The 24,763-nt window shown below is 40.6% G+C and overlaps 1 protein-coding gene across 3 annotated transcripts; it reads right to left on the reverse strand.

Annotated features, from left to right (window-relative positions):
* Window positions 1-1,408: 1,408 nt before the first annotated feature.
* On the reverse strand, window positions 1,409-24,763 carry NOL11 (nucleolar protein 11). 3 transcript variants are annotated; one of them, XM_042966751.1, is made up of 18 exons: window positions 24,685-24,763; window positions 22,588-22,701; window positions 22,406-22,462; window positions 19,263-19,411; window positions 17,834-17,891; window positions 17,397-17,541; window positions 14,781-14,969; window positions 13,031-13,107; window positions 10,429-10,552; window positions 9,748-9,836; window positions 9,091-9,159; window positions 8,191-8,375; window positions 7,912-8,037; window positions 7,529-7,756; window positions 7,016-7,094; window positions 6,282-6,374; window positions 1,989-2,096; window positions 1,409-1,823 (listed from the first exon to the last, which is right to left on the reverse strand). In XM_042966751.1, the coding sequence occupies exons 1-18, from the start codon at window positions 24,724-24,726 to the stop codon at window positions 1,707-1,709; spliced, it is 2,049 nt and encodes a 682-aa protein (XP_042822685.1). In that variant the 5' UTR covers window positions 24,727-24,763; the 3' UTR covers window positions 1,409-1,706. The 3 variants fall into 3 exon arrangements, with proteins under 3 accessions (XP_042822685.1, XP_042822683.1, XP_007088355.2); XM_042966749.1 differs by lacking the exon at window positions 24,685-24,763 and adding an exon at window positions 24,439-24,641 and having other exon boundaries at window positions 7,529-7,696; XM_007088293.3 differs by lacking the exon at window positions 24,685-24,763 and adding an exon at window positions 24,439-24,641.

Below are 24,763 nucleotides of genomic sequence, written 5' to 3' on the forward strand. Positions count from 1 at the left end.
AAGTAAGTATAAAGGCAAAAGGTACGCTGACTATACGTAAACACAGAGGATTTAGTTTCCAGAAAAATTAACTGCTGCAAACCTCAGAATTTACTCGATAGCTGGACAGATAAGATCCATTATTCAGTAACTTTATTCAGCAACCATCTACTGAACGCTAATTATGTGCCCGTGGTCCCGTGTTTAGTGTGCAGAAAGGATAAGACGTAACCCTTGCCTTGAAGGACTCGGCCTACAAGAGTCTACTGTCAATTATACTTCGATAGAAAAAAAGTCTCTACATATCCTTATAAAATCCTTATTTTTAAATTTAGTGACTTAGGCTGTGGGCAACCTAATTTTATAGCATGTAGCATCAGCAAAATTTCCCTAATATTAAATCCACACTATTAAACTTTACAATAAAGACTTTATAAGGACCATATACAGAAACTCTACTATTATGAAAACCTGGATTTTCTATTTCTGCTGAGAAGTACCCTATGACTTTAAGAGCAAAAATTCCTGTTATGTAAAGTGAGCGTGACAATTAACATACGCTGTTACCTTTGTAAGTCTTTTCTCTCTGGATTAAAGAGAGATTAAGAACAACTGAGGGGTGGCTGTTTGTTAAACGTCACAGTTGTAACTAAAGTTTACATGGAGTGCCTGACATAAAATGAAGCCTCTCTCTGATGCAAATTAAGTTAAGCAATCCGAATTCTGTAACTCTGGGCTCTACAATCACATTTGAACTTATATTTATGCACTAGAATTTACAGGAATTGTTTTTCACATATTGTAACTCTTCAAGTTAAAACAGGTTTCAATATGATTTACTCAACAGAGATTTCATTGCTCAGAAATGTTTCAAGTTATTTACAGGGATCTTAATTCATCACCTGAAAGAATGATTTCATTTTTAACAAAGATAAATCCTGAGTTTATCTCCAAGAAACAAAAGCATTCATTTCATCTACATAAAACCCCTCATCTGTCTTAAATCCAAAGAGTTAAAATGGGAAATTCTATGGTCAACTAACCTATAAAGCTATTTTCAGAACAGACTTTTTTACTATTTAGTAATATAAAAACCTAAATTACCTACTCATCATGAAGATGATCTGAGGGACAACAAATAGAGGGAGGTACTGTTCAACCCCTGGGCATATAAAGAAGGTAAGCAGAAGTCGATAAAGGACAGGAGAAAATGGCAGAAGACAGGCACGTGCCTGTACAGACCTTTCTGCTGAGGGTCCTGCTTATGGGACTGACTTCTTCGGTCCCCCACAAGCACGGGTGAGCTAGGACACCTTCGGACTCTGATAAAACTACATTCTTCTTAGAATCACTGTTTCAGTGATGATTTTTCCTATTATTATTTATTTATTATTTATTTTTTTTACTAAAAGAAGAACTAACCAAAACACATGGTAAGAAATTAGATTTTTATCAATACACAAATAAGTTTACTTAAAATCAGCTCAGTTACATATTTAAAAAAAGTTTCAGAACCTCTCCCCACCAACGTCCATAAACTAAAATAGGTTCACATGAAACCTACGTTCCAACCCAGAAGAATGCAACAGTGATGGTCCAGGTACCAGAGGACTCATTTCTCTGGTCACGGAGACAGTTACAAACAAAACACATCTCTTGCCTGGAAGAGCAGGAAGAATTCACATAAAAGAGCTTCATAAAACATCTATGAAGGAGAATCGGTAGCATCAGAAGAGTTCCAGTACTTCGATTGAATATAATTCCCTATTATTCTTTTCTTGATTTAGTTTCTGCAGCTCACGAAAACTTACTTCAATCTTGTTGAGCTCGGAACAAATGCATATCTAAAGAAAAAAGTTTCAGAGTAACTTGTACCGTAACTTCCACACACAAACAAATCCTCCACGATTACTTAGAACTATGCCAAGACAAAAATGTTAAGAATAAATTATAATGTAAGTGATACTCGGGTACAAAAGGAATTCAGCATATATCAAATAATCACACACCTGGGATTTCACAAACTTATAAAGACTTAACAGTAGTCTTTTTGCTTCTGGTATCATTACCACAACGGTAAAGTTAGCATCCAGAAGGAGGCATATCCAATCCATAATCTGAGGATAAACGGGAAAAGGAAAGTTAAGATTTTAAATTTAATTTTAGGTTAATTCATTTTAGAAAGCCCAGAATTATATCAAATAGTTATAAGAAAAGTTAGTCTTGTTTACAAAAATCTAAGCATTTAAGTTTAGAAATGGAAGAATTTCTAAACAATATAAAAATGGTCTTTGCTTTACACTTGTTATTTTACAAGCATAACTCAATCTTTTTCACAGCATTAATCTGTAAAAAGAAAGCCAGAGTGACACTTAATCCAAGGGAGAGTTAGTACATGGTTTTTATTAAAAATTTTTTTTGTAATCAGGGCCCCTGGCTGGCCTGGTCTGGTCTGTGGAGCATGGGGACTCGACCTCAGGGTTGTGGGTTCGAGCCCCAAGTTGGGTATAGAGATTACTTAAAAATACAATCTTAAAAAAAATTACTGACAGTTACAAAAAACAACCCACTCATCTCCTACTCTGAAATATACACTATGCCCCAAGAATAGGGTGTGGTGTATCAAAGATGAACTACCATGAACTAAAATACAATCACTATACATTTATTAAAGTATTCTACATAGTTTGACACCTTCAGATGGGCTGTAGTTAACATGCAATATCACCTGTCATGAAAAAGCATTAAGGAAACTCATCCACCATTTGGGTGGAGAAAGGAAGGTTCATCCCTATGAAACTCCTTACACCAAAATAAATTTTTTTTATATGAATCAAGGAATTAAACACAGAAAAGGAAACCATGAATGTACTAAGAAAGGGTGGCTATTTTTATATTCTCTGAGTTGAAAGGGCCTCAAGCATGACCTAGCCGTAACGAAGCCACAAAGGAAAACCTTAATAATTTTAAAAATTAAAATTTTTAAATAAAATCAGAAACTTATCTACCGCAAAAATTACACTGAAAAAAGTAAAAAGACAAGTGATAGGAAGAAAGTACTTATAATACACTCCATAGAAAAAGACAATTTCCTAATACACAAAGAATTCTTTATAAGCCAAAACGAAAAAGACAGAAAATGCAATTGAAAACTGGACAGAGAACCCAACCTGGCAGTTCACGAAAGGAAATGTAAATAGGCAAGAAAAGATGGTCACAACCCTTCAGAAAGGTACTGGCATTTTGAAAACTAAAAATGCAGGGCATCTGGGTGGCTCAGTCATTAGAGCATAGGACTCTTGATCTCCGAGTTGTGAGTTCAATGCCAGGTGTAGAGATTACTTAATACGGAAAAAAAAGGGGAGGGGGAGAAATTATTTAAAACAAACAAACACCTAAAAAAAAATGCATGTACCCTTTATCCAGTAATTTCAACTCCTGGGAATTTACTCCACAGGTGTTCCCTTATAATCATACTAGAACATCTGTGTAGGGGCACCTGGCTGGCTCAGCCAGTAGGGCATGTGACTCTTGATCTTAGGGTTTTGAGTTTGAGCCCCAGATTGGATACAGAAATTACTTAAGAAAAAGAAAGTGTGGGGGGGGAGTGCCTGGGTGGGTCAACCAGTTAAGCAGCCGACTCTTGATTTTGGCTCAGGTCATGATCTTATGGTTTGTGAGTTTCAGCGTCACAGTGGAGCCTGTTTGGGACTCAACCTCTCTGTCTCTCCTATGCTTGCTCACAATCTCTCTCTCTCTCAAAATAAATAAATAAACATTTAAAAAAATTAAAAAAAAAAAGAGTGTGTAAAGATGTTCGCTGAAGGTTCGCTGAAGTTTTTTAATAATAAAAAAACTGTAAACAACTTAAGGCAAATCAACAGGGGACTGACATAAATTAAGATTCTCCATAAAATGAAATAGTATGCAGCGATTAAAAAGAATGAGGCAGGGAGCGCCTGGCCGGCTCAGTCAGCACAGTATGTAATTCTTGATATCGGAGTCCGAGTTTGAGTCTCATGCTGGGTGTAGAGATTACTTAAGAAAATTTTTAATTAAATTAAAAGAAAAACAAAAAAAAAAGAGAAATGAGGCAGATGTTTGGTCCAGAAAATGTCTAAAACTCAGAGCTGAATAAAAAAGCAAATTGCAAATAGCATGCATACTATGACCTAATTTCTGTTAGAAAAACAAGAGGAAGATTAAGTTAGGGTATAGAAAGAAAATTCCCAGACATAAAAGAGACTTTTTTAAGTTAACTTAATCTCTTCACCCAACACGGAGCTCGAACTCACAACCCTGAGAATGAGGAATGCACGCTCCACCACCTGAGCCATACAGGTGCCCCAAAAGAAACTCTTAATATTGGTTATCCCTAAGACGGACAAGGGGAGTGGAGAAGCAACCTCTGATAATGTTGGAATTTTTGACTCCAAAAATTAACTTCTTAGGGGCACCTGGGAGGCTCAGGTGGTTAAACATCCCACTTTGGCTCAGGTCATGATCTCACGGTTCATGGGTTTGAGTCCTATGTGGGGCTCTGTGCTGACAGCTCGGAGCCTGGAGCCTGTTTCGGATTCTGGGTCTCCCTCTCTCTCTGCCCCTTCCCCACTTGCGTTCAGTTTTTCTCTCTCTCAAAGATAAATAAAAACATTTTAAAAAATTAAAAGAAAATAAAAATTACTTAACAAAATTTTACTAAAAAAAAAAACGAAAGCAGGGGTGCCTGGGTGGCTCAGTCGGTTGAGCGTCCGACTTCGGCTCAGGTCATGATCTCATGGTTTGTGAGTTCAAGTCCCGAGTCGGGCTCTATGCTGACAGCTTGGAGCCTGGAGCCTGCTTCAGATTCTGTGTCTCCCTCTCTCTCTGCCCCTCTGCCACTCATGCTCTGTCTCAGACATAAATAAACATTAAAAACAAATTTTTTTTAAATGAAAGTAGTCAAATTAAGTGTTTAAACTGCTTAATTAGGATAACATATTCTTAAACCACAATACTTTTTTTTTTTTTTTTTTAAGGAATTTCTATACCCAACATGGGGCTCAAACTCACAACCCTAAGATTGAGAGTTGAATACTCTACGGACTGAGCCAGCCATGCGTTACTGGCAACAATAAACTTTTTAATGTTTTAAACTGCTTCTCAAATAAATACTGTATTTAAAGAGATTCTCTGAAAACATTTTTTTCCATTAACCTTAATTCTCTTATTCTTAAAGAGATTTGGACACTTACACCATCTCCCAGAGAGATAAGGAAATTCTTGAAAAGGGTCACAATAGCAAGAATTTAAGATGTATTTAAGTTCTTTAGCACAGAATTTTGACCCCAAATTGAGAGATCCTCCCCACCTCTCACTCCAGTGGTTTGTATACAGGGTGAGAGAGGAAATTCATATGGACCAGGAGACAAAGAGAAATCAGTTACTGAATTCCAAGTTCTGACACTATTATATATAACATTATTTTGTTCTTACAGACTTTTCCTAGCACCAGATCGAGTTAAAAAGTTAAAAAGATGATCTCACCCCTATGTTTACTGTGGCATTATTTACAATAGCCAAATTATAAAAGCAGTACAAGTGTCCATCGATATATAAACGGATAAAGAAGATGTGGGGAAAGTGTGTGTGTGTGTGTGTGTGTGTGTGTGTGTGTGTGTGTGTGTGTGTAATGGAATATCACTCAGCATTGAAAACAAATGAAATCAAGGGGCACCTCGGTGGCTCAGTCGGTTGACTATGTGACTCTTGATCTCAGCTCAGGTCATGATGTCACGGCTTGTGAGATCAAGCCCTGCATCCGGCTCTGTGCTGACAGTGTGGAGCCGGCTTGGGATTCTCTCTCCCCACCTCTACCCCACTTGCTGCTGCTGCCCCATTCATAAATAAATACACATTAAAAAAAAAATACCCGGAAAGTTGCTATTTGCAATAACATGGATGGAGCTGGAGTGTATTCTGCCAAGTGCAATCAGTCAGAGAAAGACAAATACCACATGATTTCACTCATATATGGAATTTACAAAACAAGTGAACAAAGAAAAAAAGAGACAAACCAAAAAAACAGACTCTTCCTGTAGAGTACAGACTGCTGGTTACTAGAGTGGAGGTGGGTGGGGAGAATGGGGGAAATAGGTGAAGGGGAAATAATGAGAGTTCACTAATTACGATGAGCACTCAGTAATGCCTAGAACTGTTCAATCACTATACTGTGCACGTGCAATTGATATAATACTGTATGTTAGCTCTACTGGAATTAAAACTAAAAAGTTAAAAAAAACTTTTAAAGAAGATGATCTTACTTGGTTCAAGGTTGGAGGGTGCAGTCCAGGAAGAGTCATAGTAGCATTTTCACTACACTTCAGATAAAGGAAATACAAATACTGGAGAAATAGCTGCGTAGGAAGAAAAGGGACAATTTATCACTTCGATAGAAAAATTTTCTCTCTATAAAGCTAACAAAGAGACTGAAGAATTTTAAGAAGCTACTGAATTTAATTATACAGCAGACAAATATGCTAGACATCTGGGGATATAAAAAAGAATAAAACACAGTCTTTGCTATCAATGGGGAGTTCATCTGGTTGGGGGGGGGGGGTAGCTGGGAAGCTTATCCTGTTTGTAAACAATAAGCAGAAAAGAGAGAATCCATCTCTGGGCAATTCTTTTTAGTTTCTTTTTTTTTTTTTTTTTTAATATTTGTTTCTTTAAAAGTAAGCTCTATGCCCAACATGGGGCTCAAACTCACAACTCCAAGATCAAGTGTCATATGCTCCACTGAGAGCGAGCCGGCCAGGCACCTGTTTTTAATGCAGATGGATCAACTTGGCCTTCAGGCTTGGCACCAAGCATGCCAAGATCTGCCCACCAAAAATCACTCGTCTCCTGGGCACAGTTTTTTATCGTGGGGGCTGGGAAACCTCTTATTCACATGAAGGAACCTTCACTGATCACCTTTCAAATGCCCTAAAGTCGGTCAGTTGAGCAGTGAAACGTATAGAATATAAAATTCCATAGGATGTCTACAAACACTTACAGTGACATGTTGTGCTGGGATGTCTTTCAAGTGCGGCAGAAGAAACATTTCGCTATAAGCTGAATGAAGAATTGCATTTCTACTCAGGACTAAAGGAAAACCTTGTTTCAACAAATGAAGGCTTTTCTACCGGAATTATGAGTAACTCCCTGCCTCAGTGAGATCTTTTCTAAATTTATATGAAAGTTTCACTTTTCTGAAAGAGCTCGATCACTGAACTTTCTCCTCATCACGACAGGTCACCTCGAATACTTCACTCATCTAACTGGTATTTATTCAGAAGACTAGTTTTTAGAATTGATAGAGCTTCTGCTTTCATACGCCTTCTTATAACAGGTTTAAGTAAGTTATTTGAATCTAGCACTGAATGTATTCCACATTCAGGCAGAAACTGAAAAAAACTGAAGAAAACAAAAAGCACCTGAAATGATCTACTTATTCCCGGGTTACTGCCTGGCACTCGCCTGTATCTGTGGAAAGAGACAATACGGGGGAGAGGGTTTCAAAGGATACAGCAGTGCCGCTCTCTTCGGTACCACAGGGCACGAGGTGGTCTCCTCGGCTGCGTCCTGAGGCTTTTGGTTTAACTTCCGATCACAGCTGTCACAGTTTTGTTCGTCAGCATTGAAACCGTTTTGAAGAATTTCCGTTTGCTCGTCCATTTTCTCTTGCACAGGATCACTACAGTCAGAAACTGATTCCATATTGATTTCTGTTTCTTGAAGACTGTCATCACTAATGCTATCATGTTAATTGAAAGTGAGAAATTAATTCTTATCGCTGCATGAACTTACTAGAAAAATGTTCATTCTGTAAGCATCAGACGTTTTAGAAATCAAGGACTGTAAGAGAGTAAAGATGCAGTGGAGCAAAAGGACCATCAGCTTCTAACTTACCTCAAGAAAATTTTTAAGCAAGCGCAGGTGATCGATTCAGGAATGTCGGGGAACTGCTGTAGACACAGCTGTAACATCTGCACATCTGTCTTTTCCAAGGCCGCCTCCATCAGGCCGGGGCACAAGCTGAGACAAAACACCATGAACCACTTTTGTATAGCAAGAAAGATCTCAACTGCAAATAACGTATAAGCTTTTTCAGAGTATGAACACTAGAACTGTAAAACAACAAGGTCAAAAGAGTTACAGACACAAAGCGTGGTACACAGAAACACTTACCTGTAAGAAAGCACGTGTGTCTGGATAAGTTGCATCAGAGAGTTCCGGGGGTAAAATGATGGCTCTGTTGTATGTCGTCCCAGAAGTTCTAATACTATGTCCCCAACAATAGTATGAAAGTCAGGTGTCCGCTTCACAGCCAAAAATTTACATAGTTCTACTTCAATGTCTTTTTCTGAATCTTTCTGAAAGGGTGGAAGTAACAGACTTCAGTCTAGTACAGGAAACAAACGTCACTCCGAAGTCAAAAGTTCCTAGCTCAACATTTTCTCAAATCACTTAACAACATTCGTGCATTCCTGTGAAACTGGGAGTTGATACGATATGCTACACAAAGACCAAACCAAAACAGAAATTAATTCCAGGGTTTAGAGATCAAATTCTTTAAGAGGCAAAGTGACAAGTATATTCAACGCAAAGGTGAAAGAGATCCTGATGAGGCCACCTCCCTCTCACAAAATGGTCGGTAAGAGTCAAATAAGCCAAAGTATTAGGTAGCTCTGACAACCTGAAGACACTATACATATGTTAGCTGCAGATATTAAACAATGATCAGAAAAATTAGAATGGAAAGCAGATGGGATTTCTTTTACCACTTCGGTTGATTTTTCATATTTCTTCTTTTTTTTTTTTTTTTAAGTATTTTAATGTTTATTTTTGAGAGAGAGACAGAGAGAGAGAGAGAGACAAAGAGACAGAGCGCAAGCAGGGGAGGGACAGAGAGAGACAGGGAAACAGAGAATCTGAAACAGGCTCCAGGCTCTGAGCTGTCAGCACAGAACCCGAACGCGGGGCTCGAACTCACAAACGGTGAGATCATGACCTGAGCCAAAGTCAGACGCTTAACTGACTGAGTCACCCAGGTGCCTCGATTTTTCATATTTCTAATATTTTATTTACCTTTATTGTTGATAAAAGTTGTTCGAATGCTGGAGGCGGTACATTCACTTCAATTTTCCTTCTCCTTAACTGGAATTAAGTAAATTGATTAGGATCTCAAAACAATGCAAAAGATCCAACATATATTTAGAAGAATATAAAATGTCCTAAAGACACTAGAATTGCACCCTTAATGCTCTCATCACAAGCTTTTCAAAATATTATAGCTTCGTTATAGTGAAGAGTGGGTTTATTTAGAGTAATTTAAATACCTTTAAGGTTTTTGTTTTTTAAACACACACACAAAACTCGCTATACTCAACTCAAATAATACTCAAGGTATTATTACTAATTGCAAACTGTCCATTTTCACACCTGTGTCTTAGACACACACACATGCCTATAAAAATTAACTACTAAACTACACCTGACATTTTGGATAAAGGCTGTCAGGTCACTGGGTTCATGATTCAAATTGCCGTCATGAAGATCAAAGCCATAAGAGTTGTACAGATGTGAATTATTAAAATAATCCCACCTTTTTTTTTTCCTCTCTTTTTTTTTAAATATGTGCACTAACATTTTTGGAGAACTTTTTTTTTCTTTTCTTAAGATCTTATTTTTAAGTAATCTCTACCCACCCTGCACTAACATTTCTATTTCAACTACCAAACTTACAATTCTCTTCGACTGCTCTGAGTTCTGGGATCCAAATCCATATCCTCGAGATGTTTCCCAGTTTACAAAATGAGGCACAGTGTGAGTGCCTAAGAAAACACAAAGCATACAATTTCTGAAAATTTTTGACCTATTGGTGTTTAGCCAAACGACAACCATTCATGCACAATTCAAGAGATGCTTTAAAGACCATTGAATTCTACTGATAACCCCACATCAGGAAGTCACAATACAGTAAAAGGGTATGTGCCCAGCAACATTAAACCAACAGATGAGATCACTGGGAAACACGAGAGGATAAAGCAATTAGTGATTTTGCCTGGGGGACTCTTCCAATGCCCCTAAAGTCAGAACACTTGTGTTCAAAACAGTGTAGCTCTTCAGCCTACACCAGTACCTGCAGTATAGACTGTTCCCAAGGTAGATACCTGGGTCAAGGAAATTTCAATGAACAGTGGCAAATTTCAACATCAAAAACAGGCTCCGTAAACTGATGGCTGTAGAAATCTACATCACACTGGAAGTTAATAAAATGGTTTACATTAATAAGAAAAAAACAGAAGTTCCTGGGGTGCCTGGCTGGCTCAGTTGGTACAGCATGCGACTCTTGATCTTGGGGTCATGAGTTTGAGCCCCACATTAGGCACAGAGGTTACTTTAAAAAAAGGGGTGGCCTCCTACCTGGATCTTGACTATGCTTGAGTTTTCCAAGAGCACCTGCTAATGAAGATACTTCACACTTGTATGGAATCACAGTAAGAAATTTTCCATGTAGCATAAATAAATTTTCCCCAAAATACCAGAGCTACAAAAAATGTTACAGAAAATGTAAGCAATTTTTTTCTAAGATCTGAATCCCATTTATAACAATAACTTAGGGTTAAGTAATCTTAACATAACAAAAAACAACAGGATAAAGTTAAACAACTTTCCAGAATAACCTCACATGTACAACTTGTTAACTGGGTAGGCTTACACAGCTCTTATTTCTACCCACGTCTGAATGAACCACAATTTAATGTTTATTTATTTTCGAGGGAGAAAGAGAGAGACAAGCACAAACAGGGAAGGGGCAGAGAGAGAGAGAGAGACACGGGATCTGAAGCAGGCACCAGGCTCTGAACTGTCAGCGCAGAGCCTGATGTGGGGCTTGAACTCATGAACCATGAGATCATGACCTGAGCCAAAGTTGGGCACTTAGCCGACTGAGCCACCCAGGCGCCCCTGAATGAAGCATAATTTAAAGGATACTCTCAACTCTTAAAAATCTGATCACTCTATGCATTTAAAATAATTATTTAAAAATAGAATTGCCACTATTCTAAAGCTATTAATGTAATGATTACCAAGGGTACTTAACAGGGCACTCAGTTAATGATGTGCTAGATGAAAAAAGCAGATGGGAATGCAAGCTGGTGCAGCCACTCTGGAAAACAGTATGGAGGTTCCTCAAAAAACTAAAAATAGAACTACCCTACGACCCAGCAATTGCGCTACTAGGTATTTATCCAAGGGACACAGGTGTGTTGTTTCGAAGGGGCACATGCACCCCAATGTTTATAGCAGCGCTATCGACAACAGCCAAAGTATGGAAAGAGCCCAAATGTCCATCGATGGATGAATGGGCAAAGAAGATGGGGTGTATATATACAATGGGAGTATTACTCGGCAATCAAAAAGAATGAAATCTTGCCATTTGCAACTATGTGGACAGAACTAGAGGGTATTATGCTAAGCAAAATTAGAGAAAGAAATCTCCTATGACTTCACTCATATGAGGACTTTAAGAGACAAAACAGATGAACATAGGGTAAGAGAAACAAAAATAATATAAAAACAGGGAGGAAGACAAAACAGAAAAGACTCATAAATATGGAGAACAAATTGAGGGTTAATGGAGGGGTTCTGGGAGGGAGGATGGGCTAAATGGGTAAGGGGCACTAAGGAATCTACTCCTGAAATCATTGTTGCACTATATGCAAATTTGGGTGTAAACTGTAAAATAAAATTAAAATTAAAAAAAAAAAAAAAAGCAGAATTTAACATTGTTTCTATCTTAGGATTCCAATTATTAAAATAGTATAAATAAGATATATGAACAAAAAGCTTAAAGAAACATGGAAATCATATGTTAGAGCAGAATTGTGAATGGTTAACTCTGTTGTTAAAATTACAATTTTTTTAAATGTTCATTCATTTTTGTGAGAGAGAGAGGGGGTATGAAAAGGGGAGGAGCAAAGAGAGGGGAACAGAAGATGTGAAACAGGCTCCACGCTGAGAGCAGCAAGCCTGATGAATTCATGAACCTTGAGATCATGACCTGGGCCAAAGTCAGATGCCCAACTAAACCACCCAGGCAACCCTATAAATTAGAATTATATTGTATGCTGAGAAATTTAGTCTCTTTATCCTCTAATTACAATTATCAGTAAAGCCGTATTACCTTTATTTGCATTTTATTCGCATTCACTAAACCACCAATATTTACTGAGCACCTCTCCTAGACACTGAAGATAAAACGGGTAACAAAATAGACAAGGACCCCCGGCCTCAGTTTACAGTTTGGTTGGTCTAAAATTTTAATTCTTTAATAATTCTTGTGTAACTCCACGAGAATGTTTAACATATATCTAAAAGACTAATTTGTTAGAAAAGTAACAGCCTGGGCACATGGTTCAAAATACAAAGGCAGGGGTGCCTGGTTGGCTGAGTCGGTAGAGCATGTGACTCCTGCTTGGTCTCAAAGCCGTGAGTTCAAGCCCCACACCGGATACAGAAAATGCTTAAAAAATAAAAACAAAATATAAAAAACAATACAGAAGTAAAAAGGTCAAACCAAAGAGCAGCTAAAAACAAAAGTTGTTTTATTTACTAATTATTCTCCCTTGATCTAAAATTACCCCAAATTTAGTGTTTTGAAAGTAACAAACATAAAAGAAAATTCAAATAACCAAACAAGTATACTCTCGCAGGTAAAAAAACATTTCTCATTTTAATCGAAAATTGCCAAATAGGGACGCCTGGGTGGTTCAGTCAGTTGAACCATGAATCAGCTCGAGTCATGAATCCAGGGTCTTGGGACTGATCTCCACGCTCAACATGGAGCCTGCTTAAGATTCTCTCTCTCACTCTCCCTCTGCCCCCGGCTCACGTGGGCTCACACGCACTTTCTCTCAAAACAAAAACTGCCAAATTATTTAGATCGGAAGTCTCTTCCTTTACAGTGTATTTATCATGCACAAAAGTACTAAATTTGAAAAAAGAGTCAAGGACAAAAACTTACTTGACCGCTGGTCCCCTGTGGTAACTCTCTGGAAGTCTGTAGTGTTTGAAATTTTGTGTTCCATATGGAAAGGCATTCTGTAAAACAAGACATACAAATTCAGACATCGTGCCACATGTAAATATGTGATGCTGAGGGCAGGGGGAAGTGGGGAGACTGGGGAGAGTCACAGTTAAACACACAAGTCTTGCCTCATTCAGTATAAAAATGAGTCACAAAGACAGTGAGTACCACAGAAATTCAAGGAAATGAGGTCTCATGACAAGTGGACATGTGCGAGGGCAGGGGGCATATGGGAGATCTATGTATCTTTCCCTCAATTTTGCTGTGAACCTTAAACTGTTCTAATAAAAGAAAGCTAACAATACTAACAGTAATAATAATGACAAATGTCAATATGGAAAGGGCTCTTTGATCTCTCAGGTAAGTGAGTAAATAAGGTACACATCAGCGTGTACGGTATGCTACCATTCATGGGAAAAGAAGAGGAAAAAAAATAAGCAGTAGTATTTGCCTGCATACATATAAAAACCCTCTGGAAAGAGACGATGGAAGCTCTCACGGTGGTTACCAGGTTTCGGGGGGTAGAGCAGAACCGGAAAGAGGGAGGACGGTGGGGGAGAGGAACAGCACAGGGCGGTAAAGTGGCGGGGCGCCAGGACTTGAGAAAAGTAAGGTCCGTGACCGAAGAGGCAATCTGCTTGGGCCGAACCCCCGCTCTACTGAATCCTCTAACACTTGTCTCCTGGTCTGTAAAACAGGAGTGCTATTAGTAACTACCTTCTCTCCTGGCCTTGTTGGAAGATTAAATAGTGCAAAGGGATAACACAAGTCAAGTGCCTGGCCCAGGACAGCTACGCTGTGTCTAGTAGCTCCTATCTCAATAAGCAGGAGAAACAAAGAACCACAGACGAGCACAGGCAGATGAGAGCACAGGCAGATGACACGTACAGTCAATAGGAAGCCTGGACTGAATAAATCAAAGGGTTTTTGCTCTGCAACTGGGAAAAGAGACCGGAAAAGATGGGTGGGGCCTAGACTGTAAGACACCTGAACACCAAACAAAAGACTCTTGAGTTTTATAGCGTTGCCTAAGAGATCCCAATCTGGCACTGGTCAGGAACAAGTATGTTCTTCGTGATAGACTACAAGTCTGTGTTGTGTGGAGGGGTGTTTGGGGGCTAGGGGAGGTGCAAATGAGAATCATGCTCTGAAGTCACAGATGGAAAAGCATTCTTGTAGACCCTGAATTTCAAGACATCCAGGTCGTGTGGACTTCCATTCTGCTGAAATGCCACCAGGCTATGAATTCAATTCTCTACTGTAAGGCTTACCAAGGATCAAACGCCCACGGGCTGGTACAGATATTTGCAGTTTTTATTTCTTTAAGGCATTAGTCACGAGCAAGGTAATGATATAAGGGAATGTTTTCTAAAAAGATGGGGCATCTGGCTGTCTCAGGAAAGTATGTGACCCTTAATCTTGGGGTCGCTGAGTTTCAGCCCCACGTGGGGCATAGAGATGACCAATAAAATAAATAAATAAATAACCTGGGGGGAAAAAAAGATTAACTAATGTTAAGATAAAATCAAAGACCTATTCAAGAAGAGTTAGGAAGCTACAAAAATAATTTGAGTACGATGATAAAGAAAACGAATGGGTGGTAATAAATACAAAAGAAAAAGAAGAAAAAGAGGCACACGTTGAAGGAAAAACCCAAAGGACTTCTTAATTGATCACATCCAGTCACCCTTGGAAGCTGGCAGCGGCGGTCCTAGGACTGCTACGTGATCCTGATCCAGGACGGTGAGTGCAACACCACTTCGGGCATTACCGGCCACCACAGTCTTGAGCAATAGCGATCTGACTACCCTCTGATTTTCGTCTGGGTCCCTCGGATGTATTGGTATCAAGGTTTCATATACACACCCATCAGAGCCTGTTGGGAACAAGCATTTGTTGCTCAGTATCAGTTAAAGGACAGTTCTAGATCTTTTAGAGCTAAAGGTACCAGGTTATTTGTAAGTTGGACCAATTTGATAGAAGATATAATCAGAAAAATAAAGTTAACAATCACATTGCTCTTTGCTTTCCCTTAAAGAATGCACTGCACTACAAACCTAAAATTGAGCTGGGTGTGGAGCCTGCTTACGATTCTTTCTCTCTCCCCCCTGCCCTTCCCCGGCTCACTTGCTCTCAAAAAAAAAAAAAAAAAACATCGTCACAACAGGTAAGAATTACAAACTGTAGATACTAGTACGAACTTAAAATATGAGAAGGAACTGTCAGGAATACAGACAATCTAGTCACCAAAAGGATGTATCTCACATTCAAGATTAATTAGCATTCGGGTCTGCACATGACATTTTTTGTTACTCCATCACCCTGAAAACTGTATGAAGTTGCCGTTTTTCGTATGTCAATTGAAGTTGGGCAATTTCACGTGGTTCTAGCTGAATAACACAAAGGTTTTAGGGCTCTTTGGTTCAGATTCCCTTATTTCTATGTTCATTCATTAACCCACAAGCTTTCATTTAATCGTAAGTCTATCTGGGGTGCCTAGCTGGCTCAGTCAGTAGAGTATGCAACTTTTTCTTTTCTTTTTAAATGTTTGAGAGAGAGAGAAAGAGAGCACATGCAGGGAGGGGCAGAGAGAGGAGGACAAAGGATCCAAAGGGAGCTCTGTGCTGACAGCAGAAAACCCAAAGTGAGACTCAAAGTCACAAACTAGGAGATCATGACCCGAGCTAGCATCAGACACTTAACCGATTGAGCCACCCAGGTGCCCAAGCATGCAACTCCTAGTCTCAGGGTTGTGAGTTCAAGCCTCATGTTGGGCATGGAGCCTACTTAAAAAACAAAACAGAACAAAACCAGTAAGTATATAAGTGAAACCATAAGAAAACCAGTCCTTCTTGAGCAAAGGCATTAAGTGCATTCCAAAGATCTTCTAGATAGGAATCTTTTTCTTTTTTTTTTTTTTTTCAACGTTTTTAATTTATTTTTGGGACAGAGAGAGACAGAGCATGAACGGGGGAGGGGCAGAGAGAGAGGGAGACACAGAATCGGAAAGAGGCTCCAGGCTCCGAGCCATCAGCCCAGAGCCCGACGCAGGGCTCGAACTCACGGACCGCGAGATCGTGACCTGGCTGAAGTCGGACGCTTAACCGACTGCGCCACCCAGGCGCCCCAGGAATCTTTTTCTTAATAGCCATTGCAAACATTTGCACATTAAAAAACTTCACAGGTTTTTAATTGTGATAATATGAAAATGCTGCTTTTGTTTCTTTCTCCCTTTTCTCAAAACAACTTCAAGAGGAGCCATAAAGAGCAGGAGGATGAGAATCCCACACAGGCACTCTTCTTTCTCCTAGTCACATGAAATTGGATTATACTTTAGACCATTACATACAGCTAAACTCCAAGGCATTAACAAATCTATAAAATGCTGGCTGGCAGAGGCCACGAATGCTTTGTTAGTCTCCTTTAACCCATCTGCCTCCACCACTGTTCAAAGAAGGGCAAACTATACCTTAAGGCTAAAAAAGAGGACTACCGGAGCCACTCAGTACCAACCTTAGGGGCGCCCGAGTGGCTCAGTCTGCTGAGCGTCTGGCTTCAGCTCAGGTCATGATCTCGCGGTTCGTGGTTTGGAGCCCCGCATCAGGCTCGCTGCGGTCAGTCTGTCAGTGCAGAGCCTGCTTTGGATCCTGTCCCCCTCTCTCTGCCCCTCCCCTGCCTGCACTCTCCCAAAAATAAATATTAAAAAAACAAAACAAAAAAAACCCTCTTAATTTATGGGTCACTATTTACAATATCGAACAACCTGACCTTATCACGATAGTGATTTTTCCTTCTTTATTGATATTACATTTATTGCTTATGATAAATTTTAAGATATAAAAGGTACCTGCCGATGGGGCGCCTGGGTGGCTCGGTCGGTTAAGCTTCCGACTTCGGCTCAGGTCACGAAATGATGGTTCATGAGTACAAGCCCCATGTCGGACTCTGTGCTGACAGCTCAGAGCCTGGAGCCTGTTTCAGATTCTGTGTCTCCCTCTCTCTCTGCCCCTCCCCTGCTCATGCTCTGTCTCTCTCTCAGAAATGAATAAACATTAAAAAAATTAAAATAATAAATAAAGAAATAAATAAAAAATAAAAGGTACCTGCCGAGAAATACTGACTTAATGCGTGACCAGACATGACAAAGTGCAAAAAGTGAGGGCATAAATGCTTGTAAGGAAGCACGTGAAGGGAAGTGTTACAATAGACAACTGCAAAAACCTAAGACTCAAACTCCAAAAAACCACCATCCTGTGATATCCCTTTATTTACTATCTCTGAAAGTTCAAAGAAAAATACTTACTTAATGACATCAGAGAGATGAATTTCCGATCCACAGATGCAGTAAAATTCTGTATGACGGATTTTTCTTCTTGTCCATGGAAGAGTGTGTATTTGCTTAAGGTGCGAGAGCTAAATGTTTGTATGTAAGCAAAGTGATTTCCATGCTGCACACAAAAAAAGGGTTTATTTAAAAATATTTCCATTTCAACCACTGTACCTAAATGTTAAAGCCAACTGTCACTCCAATTACTTCAACGAGTGCTTAAAAACCTCTTATCCATTTAAACGTATTCTAAAATGTATTTCCTTGTAACTAATAGGTTTTTTAGCATTTAAAAATACACACACACACACACACATCTGAGAGAAATACTAATGCCCGATTTTAGTTTTAAAAATAATACAGGTGAATTTGAAATGTCGCAAAACAGGCCAGGAATCACAGCGATCACTTACTTTTTCAGTAATAAAGATTAAGACAGGATGCCTAAATACCATGAAAACCTTTGTCCACCTAAAAAACAGAACAATTATAAAACATCAAATCACCAGCTGAGAGAAACCGATCAAACTAAATTTAAGAGGATACCTTATCTTCAATATTTTTTAGAGCCAGAGAGACATCAGAGAACATTTGATTCGGTGTTTCAGGATACATATATGACAGGGAATCAGTAGGCATTTCTCTGTCAAATGCATCTCTGGATTAAATGCAAGTTCCTGAACTTCCCACAGCTTTGAAAGACAATGTGAGGGGCGCCTGGGTGGCTCAGTCGGTTAAGCGTCCGACTTCAACTCAGGTCACGATCTCACGGTCCGTGAGTCCGAGCCCCGCGTCGGGCTCTGTGCTGCCAGCTCAGAGCCTGGAGCCTGTTTTGGATTCTGTGTCTCCCCCTCTCTCTGCCCCTCCCCCGTTCATGCTCTGTCTCTCTCTGTCTCAAAAATAAATAAACGTTAAAAAAAAATTTAACAAAAAAAAAAGAAAGACAATGTGAATTGTAAAGCTCCAAAGGGGTGGCTGTGGGACATTGTGCAGTGTTATTAACCTTATCTGACTCACCTCCTCTCCCTTTCCAGTCACTTTTGGGACCCGTGCTCTGAGGAAAACATGAGGCGCTCATGTGCCTTCCTCGAGCCGCAGGACAGTGGGCCGGGGGTTGGGGGGGTTGGTGACGGGCTTCTAGGCAAGGCCACACACAGCCAGACTCTGGCAAAGTGGCCATTAGAACGCAGGTCCTCCACCTACATCCCTTTTCTGAGGGATTTCCTCCACTTTCCTCCACACGTTAGGAGCATTCAACAGGGCGGTCCAAGATACACATGGTCACTGTCCACACTGTTCACTCAGTACAAGCCTTCACCTTGACTTTCAGGAACTTAGTTTGCATCAAGTAGACCTGGACAGGGAGCAAGTTCACTAAACAGGAAATGTGATAAAATAATGGAGACTGGAGGGGATTTCCTTCTATCATTTCAGTGAGTCATTTTTCCAGTTTTATTCCAGAATGTGGGACAGCAGAGGGCTCAAAGCACTATCATGATTTTACTAACAACAAACTACTTTTGCTCAGGGGTAAGGGTTCCAATCTTGGCAGTCAGGGCAATAGGACAGAAAACAGAGATTTTGGTCTCCTGGAGTTACCCACTTCATCTTCAAATAATTGACTATCCAGTTCTCTGTCATTAGAACAGGATTCGTATGTCCCTGCAGTTTCCTCAATCGCCTAACACTCTCAAGGCTTCTGGAGGATGCTAATTTGGCCAACAGCACATACATGGTTTTTAATTAAGGTTTGTTATGTTTATAACCAAGGCAAAGAATGTTAAAAAACATGCAGAGTCTATTATTTTGGTAAAAAATTCACTTACAAGTATTGGAACTTACTTAATCACTTCATCATCAGAGAGAACAGTTTCAATTTTCTGCTGGGGCTCTGCAAGCAAGGCCTCTAAACCACGAACAGCACCTTCCTTGAATAGCACTAAGGGTTCTGTCCCTTGTATTGAATGTATCCTATAGATCTCAGCTGACAACTTGAAAAACATAAGAATGCATTAATTTTTATTCTAAAACAATTGCCACCTAATAAAATAAGGACGTTTATAGAAAGCTTATTTTTAAGAACTGATTTGTTTTCATTTTGATTCAGCTTTGTATGGTTCCAAAGTCAAATGTACAACATAAATATACATAGAAGCCTTTTCTTTATAAAGTTTATTTATTTACTTATTTATTTAGAGTGCAAGCAAGAGGTTTAAGGGCAGAGAGGGAGGGAGAGAGAGCATCCCAAGCAGGCTCCACACTGTCAGCATAGAGCCTGACTCGGGGCGCGATCTCACGAACTGCAAAATCATGACCTGCGTGGAAATCAAGAGTGGGATGCTCAACCGACTGAACCACCCAGGCACCCCCACACAGAAGCCTTTTACTCCCATTCTGTGTACTCGGTCCCCTGCTCTCCCCCTTAAGTATTTTTTTGCATTTCTACGCATTTTTGGTTTATCCTTTCATTGTGAGTACTGGAGGTTAGGTACAACCTAGCTTTCCAAAAACTGAAGGTGGAAGAGGTATAAATAAAGCCACTAATTAGACTTAAGCAGTTGTGGTGCAAGACAAAGACTGATGCCATAATTACAACTACAGCCTGTAAACCCAAGAAAATAAGTTAACCCCACTGTAAAAATCAAGATCATGTTACCGCAGGGTAAATGAAAAGACGGGGGCCGAGAGACAACATAGTTAGCTAGCCAGAAGTTTCAAGGTTCCAGGTGATAAATGCGATTATATCTGAACCAGCTCCATTATAAGCCACGTCTACAATTTGCCAATTAGGGGCTCCTAAGTGGCTCAGTTGGTTACTCCTCCAACTTTGGCCCAGGTCCTGATCTCACAGTTCCGTGAGTTCGAGCCCCTCGTCGGGCTCCGTGCTGACAGCTCAGAGCCTGGAGCCTGCTTCGGATGCTGTGTCTCCCTCTCTCTGCACCTCCTCCACTCACATTCAGTCTCTCTCTCAAAAATAATAAATTTTAAAAATGTTTAAAATTTGCCAATTATACTTAGAATTAGACATCTTTATTTATTCACAGCACATGCAGAGTGGGGGGAGGGGGGCAGAGAAAGGGGGAGAGGGACTGAGAGAATCTTAAGCAGGCTCCACACGCAGCACGGAGCACGATGCTGGACTGGATCCCATCACCGTGAGATCATGGGAAGCTCAGTCGATTGAGCCACCCAGGCACCCTTAGAGTTAAGACATCTAGAACCGGAAGGAACTTTGGGGGCGCCTGGGTTGGCTCAGTCAGTTAAGTGTCCAACTCTTGATTTCGGCTCAGGTCATGATCTCATGGTTCATGAGACTGAGCCCTGTGTTGGGCTCTGCAACGGTGTGAAGCCTGCTTGGGACTCTCTCTCTGCCCTGTCCCCACTAGCGCTCTCCACTAACATAAATAAAAACTAAAAAGTAAAAATAAATAAATAAATAGATAGATAGATAGAAAGAACTGGAAGGAGCTTTCAAGGTTACCCTAATTTGAGACTCTCAATTTGTAAGAAAAAGTTAATTAACATACTTTAGGTCGTCACTAGAAAATGCACAGTTCCTCATGGTTGTTTTTACTGCATTCTGAGCCACTCTTAAAAATACATAATGCAGGGACGCCTGGGTGGCTCAGTCAGTTAAGCGCCCAGCTCTTGATTTCAGCTCAGGTCATGATCTCACAGTTCGTGAGTTCAAGCCCTGCATCAGGCTCTGCGCTGATAGTGGAGCCTGCTTGGGATTCTCTCTCTGTATGTATGTAAATATATATGTACATATGTATAGGCGCGTGGGTGGCTCAGTCAGTTGAGTGTCCAACTTCAGCTCAGGTCATGGTCTCACAGTTCGTGGGTTCAAGCCCCGTGTGGGGCTCTGTGCTGACAGCTCAGAGCCTGGTGTCTGCTTTGGATTCTGTGTCTCCCTCTCTCTCTGTCCCTTCCCCACTCTCTCTCTCTCTCTCAAAAATAAACATTGAAAAAACAATACATGTGTGTATACACACACACACACACACACACACACACATTGCATCAAAGTAGCAGGACGTGTTCTACTTATTTTAAGAAAGGGCATGGTAAGTTCTCACAAGAGACATACCATAAACACCTGAACTCGTGGAAATTAACTGTAAACTTATTCAAGAATTAAAAAAAAATTTTTTTAATTATTTATTCTTGAGAGAGAGAGAAAGAGAGCAAGCAAGCAGTGGAGAGGCAGAGAGAGAGGGAGACACAGAATCAATCCGAAGCAGGCTCCAGGCTCTGAGCTCTGAGCTGGACAGCACAGAGCCCGACACGGGGCTTAAACTCACGAATCATGAGATCATGACCTGAGCCGAAGTTGGGACACTTAACCGGCTGAGCCACCCCGGTGCCCCAGGAATTATTTAAATTCTTAATCTCATGGAATAAAAAAGTTTATATTTTCTAACATTAACTCATGAACTAAGATGTGTTACCAAGATACACTATAAGATAACTAGAACGAAAGCTAATGTAACCTTTATGCTCACTTTCACAGATGCATGAAGAGAAACAATCTACTACATTAAAAACGTTAGAAAATTCCGGGACACCTGGGTGGCTCAGCGGATTGAGTGTCTGACTTCAGCTCAGATCTGATCTGGCGGCTTGAGTTCAAGCCCCACATCGGGCTTGCTGCTGTCAGCGCAGAGCCCACTTCCTATCCTCTGTCCTCCTCTCTCTGCCCCTCCCTCCCTCTCAAAAGTAAATGAACATTTGGGGCATCTAGGTGGCCCAGTCAGTTGGGTGTCCAACTGTTGATCTCTGCTCCCGTCACGATCTCACAGGGAGTTCGAGACTCACATCGGGCTCTGCACTGATGGTGTGCAGCCTGCTTGGGATCCTCTCTTTCCTTCTCTCTCCCCCTCATCTGCTTGTGCTCTCTCTCTTTCTCTCTCAAAATAAATACATAAACTTTAAAAACAAACAAATAAACATTTTTTTTAAAAAGTCAGAAAATTCAGACTTACTGTAGCTTTAAATACTTTATCCAGGTTTACATCTTCAGTATTCCATATTCTCAAAACCTTAAATCAAAACATACAAGCTAAGAAAGCATTCCAGTTTTCATTTACACATAACAGTTTTCATGTACACAGTTAATAAATCAACACTTGTGCCGTATATATTATTAAATAGTTTTAAAACTCACCTTATTGTCATGTACAACAATAAACTCTCCAGTTTGAAAGTTGCACACAGCTGGACACGTTATAATTTGGCCTTGTTTCACTGACCAGCTCCCCAAGGGTTTCTGATCAGAAACCTAGTAAAATTAACATACAATATTCAAAAGGTCAATTTCAGATATTATAAGCAATTAAAGTTACAATCAAGACAAAGGAAGAAATCATTAACATAATAGCATTTGATAAACTTCCTAAATTAAAAAAGTAAGTAGTCACAAAAGACAGTGTATGATTCCACTTAAGACAGAAAGTAGAAAGGTGGTTTTCAGGGGCTGGGAGAATAGAGATTTATTGTTTAATGGTGGAGTTTCAGTTTTGTAAGATGAAAAGAGTTTGGGAGGTGGAGGGGGGTGATGACTGCACAACAACGTAATGTACTAAATACCCTAAGCTGTATGATCAAAAAATGGTTAAGATCTAAGTTTTTTTTTTTTAAGTAGGCTCCATGCCCAGCATGGAGCCCAACGTGGGGTATGAACTCACAACCCAGAGATCAAGACCTGAGCTGAGTGAGATCAAGAGTCAGACGCTTAACCAACTGAGCCACCCAGGCACCCTGAGATAAATTTTATGTGTATTTTACTACAATTAAAAAACATAAAAATTTTTCAAAAAGTAATTTAAATGAAAATATGACTAAGTTCCTAAAATGAAAATGTAAATAAACAACACTATTTAGTGAACAGTACATTTAAAAAATGGATTCCACTGTGCCTTTGAACAGAGGCATGGGAAACTGAGTAGGGACAGTCCCGATCATGTCAGTTCCAATCAGCCACTGTATTCCTATGCAGGAACTACAAAATTTTAAGTCCACTAGACAGCCAAGGTAAAAACCAACAGTGTCATCAGAGGAGTCAAGGGGCACCTGGGTGGCTCAGTCAGTTAAGCTTCTGACTCTTCATTTTGGGTCAGGTTGTGATGTCATGGTTCGTGAGTTCGAACCCAATATTCGGCTCTGTGCTGGACAGCAGGCAGCCTCCTTGGGATTCTGTCTCCCTCTCTCTCTGCCCCTCACCCGCTTGTTCTCTCTCTCTCTCTCTTAAAATAAATAAAAATAAACCTAAAAAAAAAAAAAAAAGGAATGCTGGGAACCTGTTCCCCAAACTTCCAAGCAGACAGCTAGCTTCTTAAAGACACGTGAAACTATGTTCAGCAGCCCAAATAAAACAGTTACTTTCTATGAGACCACTAAAAGCACAACGTAGAACGTGTGGTGAGCCAAGAGCGAGGATGAAAAGGGGGTGGGACGTACAGAGCCTGTCCAGGACTCAACTCCAGGATTTACAACATGGGAGTTGGCAAGAGACCGCTCACTCGGAATCAAAATTCCATCAAGCTACCAAGGACACAAACAACCAAACAAACAATAAAACAATCCACACGTCTCTTTTCCCCAAAGAGAGGGAAGAAGGGTAGGGACACAAACACTGTTCCCCTGCTGCCAATCATGCTCTCCCGCCCAATCTCTGTTCAACCTTCTGCGGGCAGCTGGGGTGACAAGAAATCCCAGGAGGGGATGTTAAGGCCCTGTCGGAGAGATGCGAAGCGAAAGCACAGGTTTTCTTTTCGTTTCTGAGTCTAGCCCACGTGCACTTAGACGCTCCGCCACTTGCGACTCCGAAATATGCCTCTCTCTCCAGGAAAACAGCCGAATCCTATTCTAGACCTCAGCGTCCCGGAGGGGCCAAGCCAGCTCTCCAACAAGCTGCTCGGCGATCTCTTTCTGAAGCCGTGAGAAACCTGCGGCTCTAGCTCAGTGAACAGAAAGGGGCAAGACCTCAGCGGGGGCTCTCCGATCACATCGCCCTCACCTTATAGAGGATGACGGTCCTGCCGCCGTGCGTCACTAGAAACTGGTCTGTTTTGTCGCTCTGCTCCACACCTAGGAGTCCGTTAGGCCCAGCACCCAAGGGTACCGTAGACAACGTGAATTCCTCCTCCAGGGCTGCCATTTTGGGCAAACCTACCGACGGCCGCGCATCCCTCCCGGCAGGCTTTGCGCTTTCTATCGCGAGAACTAGGATCGCAACTGGACAGGCGCTCGCCAAATAACAAACCTGTTTGCTGAGCCTGCGACCTCTGCCGGGCGTGGCGGGCATGCAGGGCTGTGGGCGCCGCCGGGTGGGCGGAGCCTGG

The sequence above is a fragment of the Panthera tigris genome, chromosome E1 (assembly GCF_018350195.1).
Source record: "Panthera tigris isolate Pti1 chromosome E1, P.tigris_Pti1_mat1.1, whole genome shotgun sequence".
Taxonomy (NCBI): domain Eukaryota; kingdom Metazoa; phylum Chordata; class Mammalia; order Carnivora; family Felidae; genus Panthera; species Panthera tigris.

Bases quoted from the DNA above. Each gene is read 5' to 3' on its own strand.
- NOL11 (XM_007088293.3), bottom strand. From the start codon at position 24,579: ATGGCAGCCCTGGAGGAGGAATTCACGTTGTCTACGGTACCCTTGGGT. The intron at 14,970-17,396 runs GTAAGTATTTTT...TGTTCCCAACAG, and splicing joins CATCTCTCTGATGTCATTAA to GCTCTGATGGGTGTGTATAT. The intron at 2,097-6,281 runs GTAAGATCATCT...GTTTATCCTCAG, and splicing joins ACCCTCCAACCTTGAACCAA to ATTATGGATTGGATATGCCT.